The sequence below is a fragment of the Esox lucius genome, chromosome 16 (assembly GCF_011004845.1).
Source record: "Esox lucius isolate fEsoLuc1 chromosome 16, fEsoLuc1.pri, whole genome shotgun sequence".
Classification (NCBI taxonomy): Eukaryota; Metazoa; Chordata; class Actinopteri; order Esociformes; family Esocidae; genus Esox; species Esox lucius.
The window spans coordinates 24,917,114-24,933,119 of record NC_047584.1 but is presented as its reverse complement, the minus strand read 5'-3'; the positions used below and the strand labels follow the sequence as shown (position 1 = coordinate 24,933,119).

The 16,006-nt window shown below is 42.3% G+C and overlaps 1 protein-coding gene across 2 annotated transcripts; it reads right to left on the bottom strand.

The window, feature by feature from the left end:
• Window positions 1-10,652: 10,652 nt before the first annotated feature.
• Window positions 10,653-16,006, bottom strand: insig2 (insulin induced gene 2). 2 transcript variants are annotated; one of them, XM_010880216.5, is made up of 7 exons: window positions 15,811-16,006; window positions 14,794-15,064; window positions 13,914-14,007; window positions 13,206-13,330; window positions 12,778-12,944; window positions 12,580-12,679; window positions 10,653-12,456 (listed from the first exon to the last, which is right to left on the bottom strand). In XM_010880216.5, exons 2-7 carry the CDS (start codon window positions 14,971-14,973, stop codon window positions 12,415-12,417), a joined length of 708 nt encoding a protein of 235 aa, XP_010878518.1. In that variant the 5' UTR covers window positions 14,974-15,064; window positions 15,811-16,006; the 3' UTR covers window positions 10,653-12,414. The 2 variants fall into 2 exon arrangements, with proteins under 2 accessions (XP_010878518.1, XP_010878517.1); XM_010880215.5 differs by having other exon boundaries at window positions 15,895-16,006.

Here is a 16,006-nt window from a genome sequence, read left to right as displayed (position 1 = left end):
TCATCGGGGTAGGCATCATCATCATTGGGGTAGGCATCATCATCAGGGTTGGTATTTTCATCATCAGGGTTGGCATTATCATCATCAGGGTAGGCATCATCATCAGGGTAGGCATCATTACCATCATCAGGGTAGGCATCATTATCATCATCAGGGTAGGCATCATCATCAGGGTAGGCATCATTACCATCATCAGGGTAGGCATCATTATCATCATCAGGGTAGGTATCATCATCATCAGGGTAGCCATCATCATCATCAGGGTAGGCATCATCATTATCAGGGTAGGAATTATCATCATCAGGGTAGGAATCATCATCATCAGGGTAGGAATCATCATCATCAGGGTAGGCATTATCATCATCAGGGATTTCCTGGACTATCTGCTCTGTTGCAGTGGGTCAGGCTTGCAAAAGCTTACTGACGTCATCGATGTTGAAAAAGAAAGGCACTGGTGCTTAGAAGGAAGACATGCAGGAATCTCTTACTATCCCAGGCCCATTGGAGCCCATGCTGTATACGCCGATGTGTTTCTATGCACTGTAGCAGTAAAGGCCAATTACACTGTAATTTATTATCATAAAAAATATATAATGTGTGTACCAACATCGGTTCTGGAACTCCAAAATGAAATTGCTACATGATCCACGGTACAACCATATTTCAACATTTCCACATATTAGTGCCGCCGACAGAATCAGTAGCGGAGTTGTTTTGATGAGACAGGGTTATAGTTTTGTTTTGGACATCGGAAAATGAAAGAAATATTTTTAAATAAAGAAAGAAAAAGAAGAAAATGTATTAAGGGCAATGATGTTTAACCCAGAGAATAGTTTGATCTTAAAATTTTCCTGCAGTGGAAAAATCTAAATACGACTGACCAAGTAATCCTTTGTGTGTTTCACCATTTACATTATGAAGAGACAAACGGGATGTATTAAACTCAAAAAACAACAAAACAAGAGCAGACATTTCAGGGAACATAACACTTATTTGCAGTGGACATTTCTCCAGATCTTTATGGGTTGTTTTGGTTGATGTAAAATTGCAATTATCTGTCATATGAGATTATTGGTCTCCAAAAGGTCAGTCAAACCTCATTCATGTGAAATATACGGGGGGAAGTGAAATCAAAGACAAAGATGAATGAACCTTTGTTGCTTTAAGGAAGATTTTTCAGGTATAGCTCTCCAGTTCGAACAATGCAGTATGCAATGTTTGTATTAAATGAGAAGATGTAATCAATGACAGGGCTTTTAATTGATACATTTCTGTATATCTCTTTTGCTGTACTCTGTTCCATCTGTATTAGACAACACATTCTGTGAAATTAAGCTATTTCAATACATTTATTGAATCCTTTCAGATTTACAGTATAGGACTATGAGGTTTGGAATTAAATGCTAGCCTAGGCATCTGTGAGGTGCAACGTTTTTTCTTACTTGTATTATAAGGTAAAATAAGTTATTATAGTAATGACTGATGCACTGGCAATCTGATTGACTGTTTCCATGTATCATATTTCAAATCTTCAGATATGCTGCACCTTATGACTCTCAGTAATCTATTCTTATTTCTAAAGGAAGTTCTGAAAATGAAGTAACAGCTCCTGTCAGCCAGTATGTTGTTCCCCTCAGATAGTCATGTAAACAACCTCCTCCAACCGCTTGGCAACAAGAGAGCTGTGTTTCCACCTCACCACACGCAACCACAAGGATGCACGCACGGACACACGCACCCACGAACACACAAAAACACGCACAAACACACAAAAACACGCACAAACACACACAAACACGCACAAACAAACACACGCGCACACACACGCGCACACACACACACACACACACACAATTTCAGTTACAGATACATTCTCTCCACGCAGGTTTGCCTTCTAATCGGGGGTGTCGGGAAAAAGCGAGAGCATCTCGCAGGAGACACAGGCTGCACAACGCACCTCGCGTTCACGGCCTTAACTCTCTATAAGAGCAGCCGAGTGTCGCCGAGACGAACTGCCTGTCAGTCAGGACCCACCCGCCTGTGTAAAGCTCACATGGTAGGCTGGCTGTGCCGGAGGAGGAAAAGACAATGTACTCTGAGATCGTTTACACACTCCAGTGAGAGAGACTAGTACGTCTGAGGCTGGAACAGATCGTTGTCCGTGTGGTTCTGAAGGCTGGGGATTATTTGCTGCAGGAGCATCTTTTATCGGCGCGGCGGCGGCAGTCGCAGGCTTACTGTGGTCAACTAGTTCGGACGGCGTTCTAATTTCAGCCACCTGGGCCTTGGCCGTTATGGACCACAACAAAGGTGAATCTAATGCAGGGGTGCTTTGAGGTTAAATGTCATCAGATTAAAGTGGGAACCAAGGTGAATGATGACTTTCAACACGTCTCCTAAGAGAGCAAGCTGGGAAAGGCGACAGGTCTTTTGAAGACTCCCACTGAGGAGATAACATGGGGCTACAGTTAAACCAATAGTTGGTGTGTGGTGTGTCTCTCCAAGCCCTGAACACGCGTTTGCCATGTCCCAATTAGCCGTGGTTTCACCATTGTGATCCAGTCGCCAACACAAAAGACAGTGCCAGCATAATCACATTCGGTTGTTCAAAACAACATGAAAATCAAAGCTATGGTAGGACATTTTGATCAAACTATCGGATCTAAATCTTTTGAAGGATTTAACATATGTCCTTTATTGCAATAAACTGTATACCTTATTTGAATCAGATCAAGTCCAGTTAGTATTCCTAGATCTGTTATGTCCATCAACCCACCCACCCATCTACTGTATCTTGACCTAGATCTGCTATGTCCATCCATCCACACACCCACCCATCTAGTCCTATATCTACTATGTCCATCCAAACACCCACCCATCTAGTCCTATATCTACTATGTCCATCCAAACACCCACCCATCTAGTCCTATATCTACTATGTCCATCCAAACACCCACCCATCTAGTCCTATATCTACTATGTCCATCCACACACCCACCCATCTAGTCCTATATCTACTATGTCCATCCACACACCCACCCATCTAGTCCTATATCTACTATGTCCATCCAAACACCCACCCATCTAGTCCTATATCTACTATGTCCATCCAAACACCCACCCATCTAGTCCTATATCTACTATGTCCATCCAAACACCCACCCATCTAGTCCTATATCTACTATGTCCATCCAAACACCCACCCATCTAGTCCTATATCTACTATGTCCATCCAAACACCCACCCATCTAGTCCTATATCTACTATGTCCATTCAAACACCCACCCATCTAGTCCTAGATCTGCTATGTCCATCCACCCATCTATCCATCCATTATCTTGAGAAAATTATAGACTGGTTGGTTTTTATTTCCCTGGGGGTACCCCTCCCGAACCCCCTTAAAAACTCGCATCCCCCTCCCCCCACCATCTCATCCCTTGCCTATCTCTCTCATTACCACCTTATCTCTGTGCCCTGCTCATAAGGTTTATCTTTTTAATTATGTCACCGCTAACCAGATGAAGAGGGTTGCTGAGTGCCTATCAGGCCTATCATCGGCCTGGTCTCGGGATGCTGGAGACCTTTCTGTCTGGTTCCACCTCCAGTCCCTTGGCACTGCTGTTTTCACACATCCAGAGCAGAACCTTTGTGTTTCGGATCCATTGAGTGGAGGCGCTAACCTGCCTATGTCACAACCTCAATTATACAGATTATCTCTCCCATATCTCACCAAAAGATTATTAATTGCTCATTTCTCAGAGGGGTGTAGTGTTACAACCAACCAACCCGGGCGCAGTCAAGCTGCAGCCTAAAATCACAAGGTTGGAAAAGATTGCTCTCACAGTTATAAGATTTTTACTACAAATGTATTTGCACAAGGGTGTGATTGATTGAGGGGGTTTCACGGCTCACAAATCATGCGGTAGTTCAACGTCAGTCTATCTGTACTCTTCAGATATCACAAATGTTTGTGGACTGGCTGTGGCGGCACCAGGTGTGTTGGAGGGGAGTCTAGAACAGCCGTTGCTGCAGCTTCAGAGGATCAGGAACTCTAACTCAGATCCCGTAAAAATGTGTCGCCCCCACAATTCCCACACTCACAGAACATGTTACCATAACAAACACAACCACACAACAACAAATTCCTGTAAAACTTTATCTATTTTGACACTGTAATAAACTCCCTGTACGCTGGATAATTTGTGGGACCTGCAGAAGGTGCTTCAGACACCAAGTGAGAGTTGAGGCCTAACAGCTAGCCCATATGTTTAGATTCAAGGCCTTCATGCACCAGCTCAGTGCTTTATTGCCCTCTAAATCTCCAGCTCCTTGAAATGCATGCAGTACTGAAAACGATGTGACATGACATTAGTGTTGAACCGGGGCTCCCAGGGCAGTCAAGGTCAAGTGTCATAGCTGCAAAGGGATCATCTAATCCCCCCCCCCCAGAACCTCAGGCCAAGACCAGGGCATCTCCTGAGGGTTAGAGGCACCAGAGGGGCTTAATGTCCTGGGTTTACAAACAATCCTCTGACTCCATAAGGACTTCCAAAAGAACACAAATTACCAGTCAATATCCCTGTCCATCCATGTGTTTATTTAATTATCTTCACATAGTTGTATGTATAAATAGCATTTTATTTGATAAAAACAATTTTCCACTGGATGCTCAGTGTACACTATTTACAAAGTATAGCCCATAATCTACCAACACACGTTATTGTTAAAGTTTCTGGGCTGTAACATTGCTCATTATAGAACATTATATTTCAGTCCACCATAACGCCCTTTCAGCATGTTTCATACCCTCCAATATTTTGTGTACCACACCATATCTGTTGTAGACAGCACAGTGCACTATCATTGCACACAATATAAGAGGTGAATGTGGAAGAAAATAATTGATTTGACTTTGCCAAAGAGATACCCCAGAGGATTGAACCTGAACAGAGGAGAAGAAGCCATGGGCTATGTAATCACTTGGTATCCATGACACCACAGACAAAAAAAACCTCTTAATAACCCTAATCTCCATTATGAGAGGGACTGTGTGTGAATGTGAGTGTGTGTGTGCATGTGTGTGTGTGCGTGTGTGTGTGTGTGTGTGTGTGTGTGTCGAATGTGTGGACACAGGAAGGCAAGGTAAAGGAAGCTCTTTTATGGAAGCTAAATTGGTTTTTCTGGAGGATTATGGGAGATCAAGTAGAGTGTTACATCCTTTAAATGTTCACCAATACTATGAATACGAGTCATTCATCTCAGCCCACAGATAGACATGCACATGCACACATGCACAGACAAAGTGGAATTTGTGAAAACCGATTATCTGGGAAATGAAATGTTGTTACCCATTTTAAATATAACTATATATGGGGAAAAAAATAACTACAACTACTTGTTTTCAGGGTTTTGAGGGTGAAACGGCAACTGAACCCCATCCTATTTAAATGCGTGAATAAAGCAAAGGGTAATCATTTGTGCTATACACTGCTGAATACACAAATATAACTGTATAATGATAATAACAGATGTGATAAATAATATTATGAATTTGCCCTCATTTTTTAAAATTTAAAGCTTTTGAGAAATGTGATTCACAGTAAGCTGCAGGTGTAACAATACGCAAACTGATCTGCTTGTCTGAACCCTTACTGCTCCACTCTGCTGTGGGTTAGCTCGTCCCGTGTCATGACCTACGACCCAGGCACCACCAGCCCTTATCAGCGACTACTCTAACACCCCTGGCGGGCTGTGGTGTTGCGTAGGACCACACACGCACAGCTGAGTTGATTACACACTGATGATTTGTGTTTGACCGAAAAGCATTTAGTCACGGAGCAAACAGCCATTGAGGTCGGGATTAGGATTCTATAGCATGTCATCCATTGGGTCAGCCAGCGAGGTTAACTGTGGGAGGGATTTAGCACGTTGTATGTGTCAGCAGGTAAACTGGCAAACCGGCATAGAGATAGACCGAGCACTAGCTGTATGGTATAAGAGAGAAGCCATCTTAAGGAACATGAACTCAATCCGTGGGTTTGCATAGAAATGCCCTGGTCTGGTCTTCACATTAACAATGATGCCAGATGAGCCTCAAAACTCACGGGCCACCGATACATTTCACATATCATATGATCTCCGACAATGGGGAGCTTTAATATCCTATGAAAATGGACTTTTCCTGAAGGAGCTGCTGGATCACCAAGGGGTCCATGACTGTGCCATGCATCTTCAGATCCTTCTTCAGAAATCTCAGTTGCGTGACACCCTGTGACAAAATGTCTGTAAGGCTGTCGGAGCAGTAAATCACTGTTCAGTAAAAACCGCATATGTTGTTACATAGTAACTTTCTTTCTCTCTGAGCTACAGCATGCAGCGTCGGTGTTCAGACAACATTGACTGACTTCATAGGTGATGTGTCTTTTTTAAATAAATGAAAATGATAAAACATTTTAAAAAAAAACTTTACGTTACAGAGGATGTAGTGGTGCGATTGGACATTTCCTAGTATAATAGGACTGGTTTCACACTTTCAGTAAAACACTAAATGTAAATGTGGATCATTATATACTGTACTGTATGTTTCGTGCCCTGTATGTGTTTGTGTGTGTGTGTGAACCAGGTATGGCTGGACAACTTCCTCCAAAATGGTTTAACATTGGTCTTGATCTTAGCTGACATGTCCCTGCCTGTTTGCTTCTATCTGACTGGGTTTCTGCGGTGACTCCGGGATTCAAATCCAGCACAATACACAGCCACTCATGTGTGACTCCACCATTGTTCGGCGTTTCTCTGCGATCCTCTCTGCTCAGTGACTGTCACAAATCCAATTGCGATCCCTAAGCTATTTTGAGAACCTGCTGAATTTACCTTAACCCTAATCAACGTAACTTAACCATTATTTAAAGGCTGCTTCTCTATGAAATGTTCAGGTGGATTAAAAACACATGACAAATTTCATGTTAGTTTGGTTAAACACATTAACCAGCCTTTCATTGGTTTCTGTTTCATGGCTGGGTTAGTTACATTTGACATGCAACATACAAGACCAATTAGTGCACAGTGCCTTGTACCCATTGAAAGATTTGCTTCACCTTGTCGGCTCTGGGACTAGAACCAGCAGCCTTTCAGTTGCTGACCCAACACTGTAACCCTTGGTCTGTCTGTGGCCTCGCGCCCCTACTCCCTGCATCACTCCAAATGCTACTCGGTTGCCATGACAGCATGGAGCCACATATCCCCCCCAAAAAATAAAAAGCTTTTGATTGACAGACATGCACCCTGAAGATGACCAAACAATACAGAGAGGAAGTCAGCCATTAGTCTGGTCAGAGGTTTTTAGCCTTCCCGTCATCCCTCTGGGGATGCAATGTTTATGTCCAGCTACACAGGTCTGTCTGTCGGTCTGTCTGTGCCTGTGGGGAGTTGACATGAAGGGTAACCGAGACTTACCAAAACACAGGACAGCAGCCCATTCACAAAAGTCTATGTGTAGTGCATTGATCGAGTTGATGCCAGTGAGGCAAAGTAGATAGAGGTGGGAGGATGGATTTAGACACTCCAATACACAGAACTAAAAAAGGTTATACAGACATATGTTATCCTTATACATTTTGTTATTCTCTTGGTCATAACAAACATAATATCCTGTAGTTTTGTGCCCCCTTCTGGTCATCTATCTGCATTATCATGATGGGAGATACAAACTGACAGGGAGTGGAATGATGTACAAATGATCACACTAGTATCATCTTAATAGTGTTAATCTGACCATTCTGTGCTCAGATAGTTGTGCAATTCATGTGGTTTTGCTTGCATCTGAATGGTAATAAAATCAAAACAATAACTTCCACCATATATACATATAAACATCCACCTTTAATGTTTTCGCTGGTTTCAAAATCCTTTTAATCATTTTAAATTAAACTATTCATACATTATATACCACAAAAGAACACATTACAATTTGCTACAAAATCTAAATGTAAAAATAAAGTAAATACTATTTCTGTCATTATGGTAATTTCACTCCCATGATTCAAGTCCTAATATTTCTTCCTCTTCTACTCTCATGTCTCATGAGATACTGACAAAGCAACACTGTCCCATTCCCTAGCTGTAAATATGATCTTAGGTCTGTTAGGCTACAAAACTCCATTATTACCTGTGCTTTCCCTGCTATGGAGCTGGCAGAGAGCAAGGAAGTGCAGACGGAGGAACTGGTGAAATAGGAGCATGATTGTGATTGATGGCTTCCCATTAGCTGGTGTGTTATCGCTTCGGTTGGAGAGCAACATTCAGCCACTGGGTTGTAACACAACACATTACCTGCAACAGCCTCAGACGTTTAAATAAAATATAGACCCTCTCACCAAGATCCTCATTCCCTGCTCCAGGCACCCTGGCTACCTGCTTTCACGTCAACCCTGATTTGCTGAGCATTTCCACTCAATAAACACGTTAGTATTCTTATTATCAAGCTGGTGTTTCAGTTCTCTGCAGGAGCTTGTAGCCATGTCCTGCATCCCTCTGTTCAAGCATCTCAGTCGCGGATAATATCAGGTGTAGTAGCTCACCAATTGTCCGTCTTTTTTTGGTGCTGTGGCGCTCCCCGTCAAAGTGATAGATTGTGACCGGTGAACGAGGTGTCCTGCATTACCCCAACAAATGATCTGGCCCCCGATGGCAGACCTTGGCCAAAGAGAAATCAATATCTCACCATTAAAATCAATCTGAGGAGAGTTAGGGAAGTGGCTGTCAGAGGCACCATAACATTAAACCTGACACTGGCCGTACATGAGTAATCAATATATACTGGTTCACAGATCATTTCTGGTCACCTTTTTAGCCATGATGGATGTCTCCGGAGCTGGTGATTCATGTTGTGACACCATTTAACAGGATTTGGCGCCGGTTTAGATGGCCATTCCTCAGAGACACTGGCTACATAGCAGCAGAGCACCCATTTCATTGTATGAACACCCCCCCCCCACCCCTTTCAATTTTACTGAGCCATTATGGATTTTGTGCCCTGCCGTGTGTGAAAACATTTCAGTGGCCAAGGTCAAATCTTGGCGCAGCGTTTTCATGTTATTAGCAAAAGTAGCACCGAGTTCACAACAGCCTTGCTTTGAGGGATGGTGGACAGAACTGTACCACATACAGCAACCGGATAACATGGTAGCACTACATAGTAGGTCCAATCCCAGATATCGGCTACACACGGCTACATCCCTTCACTGTCACATAAGTCATGGTTGCCACATCTTCACAATCCAAGACACGAATTTCCTATAGATGTTTCATGGGAAGGCTTCAGGAACATTTCTGTCCATCAGTTGTTAGGATGGCCACACAGAAACGTTCACTGAATAAAACCTTTATAAACCTTGTTACTGAGACTCTGAAGAAAGCGATTGTTCAATTGCTCTTCGTTAACAAGGTCAGATATGCTCAGTGTTTGTTTACAATGGGCATGTTCATTGATATATTTACAGTTCAACACGTCGGCACATGGGATTTCAAGTCACCGTCCCAGTAACCGCCCAGTCACCAACGGTTACAGTTGCAGACCCAGAAACGTACAATATGTCAGAGTCTGCATGGGTCTGAGTCTGGTTGACTTCTCTGACTCGGCTTTCACAACCACTCAAGGTATCTTATTTGGATATAAGCAGTTGGATAGGGTTAAAAAAAAGATCTGGTCATTGTTTTTAAGGCATTTAATCCTACCCAATTGCCCAAAACAAACTACTGAAAAACCAGGTCTAGTCAACAATAAATCTGTATGGCATACTGTTGTTCTATGGCACCTATAAAGGTTCTCAACTCAAATATGAGCTGAAGATGACAGGTAATAACAGCTATGTTCCCTCAGCCTAGAATTGTTAGATGGGAATAGCTAACGTGGGCCACTCAAGGTGAACGTTTCAAAGGAACATGCTATGACAACAGGTATCTCTACAACTCACTATCATGGTGAGAAGCCTGTTAAATGGTGGGCTGGTTGGGAAAAGAGCCCTTCTGAGTTTTTCCTTGCAGTGTATCGGAGTGCTCTCAACCTTGCCTCCTGACCCTCACTCTCTGAGAGGAGATAATTACTTGTCAGGAATAAATAGAGATTAATTAATTCATTTGCAGGAGGGAGTTTAGCTCTTCTCTGCACCACTTTCTGCTATGACACATCACGCCTATTGTTTTACTAGCTAGTTAGCGTTGAACAATAACATTCACACAGTAAATTGCCTCATACACAACCATAAAACCAAAGGGAAAAAATATCCACATATCTTGGTATTTAGAAACCATGAAAACAAAGGAACCTTAACTCCAGATTTGTACCTTAATTATGTGTCAATAGAAGCCTGTTTTTGTGGGCGGCTTGAGTAGACAGATGACATCAATCCACATTAGTAAAAAAAAAAGTCACTGTCTTGATTGGACAGCCAATAAAAACACTACATATTTGGACTACAGCCCTGGTATATACATGCAAATACATGTTGAAACAAGTAGGTTTAAGAAACCTAAGAATCATAATTAATAGTATGTTATCTTTAACAAAGTATACAATGTAGCACAGTAAAAGCCATTACCCAAATGCTCCTAAGAAACATTCTGCCTTCTGTGACCTGGAAATCACTAAACAAACCTATCATCGACAAAAGGCATTTTCTTTTATTAAACCAAAACAATCGCATGTTTATGTTTCAGAATGTGGATGAGAACATCACAGTTCAACCAGTAAATCCGCCACATCCTGAAGAGATACATGAAATAAACCAGTTATTTTTATTTCTTCATCTATTTCACTGTAGCTATAACTCTGACATGCTAGGAATTCCATGTTACCATGTTTTCAAAAAAGGTCCCTTTTTTGAATAGTAAGACTTAAATAGCATCTTCAGCGCCGTCTTATCCAACAGGCTGCCTTATCATGGTTGCCTTATCATGCATAGCAAAATGTATTATACAGAAACACTGTTTTGAGACACTGATTATTCCTAAACATGCTGCCTTCTAATTCAACCCATGTATAATTACATACAATATGTTTCAAAGAGTAACAATTTGAATTCCCTTCATGTAGCAGTCTTACCATCACTTGTTGTTACAGAAAACCCATTATCTATGTCTCCATTTCCAACAAGCATTACAACAAGAAATCCAATTCAAGGCCAACTGCATCCAGGAATGAAACACTGTATTATATCATCATGATGAATTTCAGATCTGGCATTAGATGTCGTCATCTCTGACCCAAGATCCCACTCATGACATGGATTCAAGATCCCACTCATGACATGGATTCAAGATCCCACTCATGACATGGATTCAAGATCCCACTCATGACATGGATTCAAGATCCCACTCATGACATGGATTCAAGATCCCACTCATGACATGGATTCAAGATCCCAAGCATGACATGAATTCAAGATCCCACTCATGACATGGATTCAAGATCCCACTCATGACATGGATTCAAAATCCCACTCATGACATGGATTCAAGATCCCACTCATGACATGGATTATTGTGTGCACCCACTGACTGAATAAGAAACGGTGAAGCCTGGTCTTGTTTTGAATCTCATCAGAGTATCAAAGTGAAATATGCCGATAACATTGTAAATGCATTTTAATTTTATCAGTTTAATTGAATGTAGCAACAAACAAAAAAGTCCATGTTTAGAAAACCAAGAGCTGGTTCTGTTGGTTGAAATACCTACTGGGACCCAGGATGCTGATGGCCTTGATTAAATGCTAAGATGCAACTCTTCACCTGGCCCATGACCACCAACCAATACAGACAATCAACATCAGATAAAACAACTGTGTCTGTCTGTGTGTGTATATAAAAAAATTGCATGAAAAAGACCATGGAATACATTTGTCTATACATATATGGGCTATAGGTTGTACCAGAATATAATAGATACAGAGAATGAATGAAAATAACTCAGATGATCGTATGTGTAAGTCTGGTCGGCACGATAGAGCCAAAGGCTATGCAAAGCTGGTGCTGAGGTGACCTGAACATAAGCCCAGCAGATATTGGTGCCTACTGAGTTGCAATCACAGATTGCATTGTGTATAGGGCCTATCGGCAGTTATTGTGCTTCTCATTAGGCCAGACACTGAATGTTTTTAACAAAGCTAACTGAAGTCTGTACCCCAAGGCCCTGAATAGGCACATAGGAGCCAACCAAAACACTGTCTTTTCCTATAACAAAGCACTTGTCAGCTAAACAGAAGCACATCATTTGTTGCCTGTGCATAACTGCTCCACCTCCAGCAAGGTTGACCAATCCGCATCAACGCTGCATGAAAACGTCCTTCTGCATCCTCCTTTTGGCTTTTTATTGCTATAAAAATGTCATTTGTAACAAAGGTTTGATATGCACAGAAGTTCTCAGTCTTGATGCGTCTTTTCTGACATAAGTCGGCATTCGTACTGGAAAAAAAAACAGAAAGCAAGTTGAATATTGAAAGCAAAACTGGCTAAAATGACTCTATACAACAAACATATGAAAAACACAGACTTAAAATATATTAAACATAAAATATGTATCCTCACCAAGGCTAGCTGCCGTCCTATGTTCCCCATGGTTATCACACCAGCAAAGAAGATGCAAGGTAACCAGGAGCGAATGTACAGGAAATCTGGAGAGGTATACCTGGAACAGAGCAATAGGAAACCAAAAACAAGGTTGAGAAATACAACGCACATATGTCCTGCATATTCCATGTTATAGCATTGTAGTAGAAGACTCACTGGAAGACTCCGTTGTAGACCAGAAGCTGAGTGGACAGAGTGGCCAGCAGGGCGATGACCACCCCCAGGCCAAAGCCGGAGCGGGACCGGTCAAATGTCCACCACAGGCCAATGGACAGGGCTGCCAGAGTCAGGGACAGCTGCACATTGTTGGCAAAGTCCACTTTCTGAGAAGGCTGGGGTTAAGGACAGATGAGCCTACCGTAGGACAGTCCACACAGGAACCGTGGTTTCCGATTCAGCGTTAAGGCCTTTTCTTGAAATGCCATCTTCGAAACACACCTTTTAAGCTTTACACATCCTGTGATTACTGCACTGTCACGAGGGCATCGATAGCACATACACTCAAAAGTTATGAGAAAATGCAAACGTGTGTTACGCTCAAACAAACTCAGTCTGCGCCAGACTGGCAGGTAGGCAGAGGATACAGCACTGGCATGGTTGATGCCCACAAAGACCGCCACACAGCGCATCACACTGGACCACTCCCGCTTGAACTTGTGGGGCTCGCCGAGACGACTGTCAATGCACGGGTACAACAGGCCAATAATGGCTGAGAGCCAGAGAGATGGAAAGAGAGAATTGTGAGGCGAGAAGATGCAGAAATAGGAACAGAACATCAGAGGCCGAAAATATGTCTCTATTGTCGCTACAGTAGCACAGACCACGCCATACACTCCTGTTAGTGTTGTTGGGGGTTGAAAGGCTGCCACACCTGCTATTCTAATGACACTCTAAAAAGACTGGTGTTGTGATCGGCCCTCTTAGAAATCAAAAAGGCACACAAGAACTTTAAACAAGGACTAAACAGATTGCTGTGGAAGTAAAACTTAATATGCACAATAAACGAAAAGTGCGCCTTCAGTCTTCGCTAGTCAATAAAAGCCAAGTAGATAATGGTTAATGCAAACGGTGCAAATGGCAATAAGAGGAAGAGACTGCATCTTGTCCCTGAGACTTAACAGCAGAGCACAGCAGTCTCAGGAGGAAGCAGGCCTGGGGGCTGCTTTTCTACTGGTCCACCAGGGACCAGCAGCTTCATCTACTCTCTGTGAAGTACACCCAGAGGAAAACTATTCAATAAGGTTGGTATTCAGGTCTGGCTGTGGGAACGCCTGTGTCTGCGTCGACTGTACCTGAGGCGGTCCCACAGCATGGCGGCACCCACCAGGCGGAAGAGAATATACTGCTGATGACATCAGGGGGGAACAGCGTGACATTCCTCTGTACCTGCAGTGAGAGAGGAAGTAAAAAAACAAAACAAAAAAACAAAGATTAGCTACAGTGAACAAAAATATAAACACGACATGTAAGTGCCGTCTCCTTGTTTCTTGAGCAAGAAATAAATTAGCCCAAAATAAATCAAAATTCTCTCAAATGTTGTGCTCAAATTTGCTTACATCCCGATTAGAGAGCATTTCCTCTTTGCCAAAATAATCGCCCATTTGACAAGGGAGGCATTTCAAGAAGCGAATCAAACACAATGACCATTACACTTTGTGCCTTGTGCTAGGGACAATAAAAGGCCACAGTTTTGTCACAATACAATGCCACAGATGTTTCAAATTTACAGCAAGTTGGCCTGCCGACTGTAACAATGTCCACTGGAGCTGATGCCAGAGAATCAGATGGTCATCTTTTCTACCATAAGCAGTCTCCGTTACCGCAGCCCACATTTAACCACACCGACCCGGGACCTCCACATCTGGCTTCTTCACCCACCGGATAATCGGAGACTAGCCACTCGGACTACTGATGAAACAGGTTTGCCCAGCCAAATAATTTTGCCTATAAACATCTCAGGGAAGCACAACTATGAGCTTGTCATCCTCACCTGGGTCTTGACATGATTGCAGTTTAGTATTGTAACCGATTTCAGTGTATAAGTTCTCATGTGAAATCCATAGGTAAGTGTCTAATGAATCAATTTCAACCGACAGATTCTTATATGGGAAACAGCAAATGTTTGTAAAAAAGGAATGTATAATTAGAAGACAAAAATGAATATAGGGCTACCTGCAGGAGGTTGAGCACTAGAGCCAGGAACACTCCTATTGAGAACAGCATAAACCCACGGATCACCAGGTTGGTGCTTCTGTTGGTGATCACCGCAATGTACGGTCCTCTGGAAGGAACGGTCTGACCGGATCCTGACCGCTGCTGGTCACTGACCACTGAGTCGGCCATGGCTGCCATGGCCGGGAAAACCGTGGACGCCAGGAGAGGAAAAGGGAAATGCTAACTCTGTCCTTTAATGACTAAACCGTCCACTGACATCACCAGTGCCCTGAAACACAGCAACATATTTAAATCAATAAGAAACACAGACTTCAATGTATACACACACCAAATCAAATATGCTGATCCTTAGCTAATAATTAGCCAACTTCGTATTTGCAGTACACTACACTCAACTCCACTTTTAGAGGTAAACTAGCTAGCTTCCCAGCACCCAAAGAACATATGTCTACAGTTAATGCGGGCTATTCCTTGGATACTGAAATACGTAGCTTTTGTTGATTTAAAAAAAAACTGCATTTTATGCTGCTCCACTCACCATTTAACTGCTAGCAAGTAAGTTACCCCAATCTTGAAAATATGGAACTCCTATAACATTAGAGTAATTTTTGGCACAGCCAGAGAAACGTAACAAGTTAGCTAACCAGCTAACTGAGGTCACTGATACCAGCTATTATTGTGCTGTAGGTATATAAGGCCAACCAGCTAAATACTAACGTTAGCTAGCATAATACTTTCATTAAGGGTAGAATACAAACAACTACTAGCTCATGTTGACGTAGCTCATATCGAGTTAAGTTACATAAACATAATTTGCTGGTTAGTTTTGAACAAAACAACCGAGATAGGTCAGTATTATTTCAGCTAACACATCCTGTTGATTAGCCTAACTAGCTAGCTAAGCTAGCTCTACTGCACAGTGCAGTACAGTTGACAAGCCAGCAATCTTCGTTAGACAGCTGATATGGTTGATAACAACAAGCTATGTCTCTTGAATAAAATAATAAATGTTACCTTCAATGTAAGAAATGTTTCTTATAAAGCTGAAAAAAAAACTAATTTCACATTGTTTTCATGTAGCAAGATTTAGAGAACTACCTTTGAAATTAGCCTTCTCGCTAACTTCCCGAAGAATTGGCTTTGGCACTGGCTACGTGGCCAACCAATCAGCTTCTAAAACGATCACGTAACCTCACACCCACCAACCACA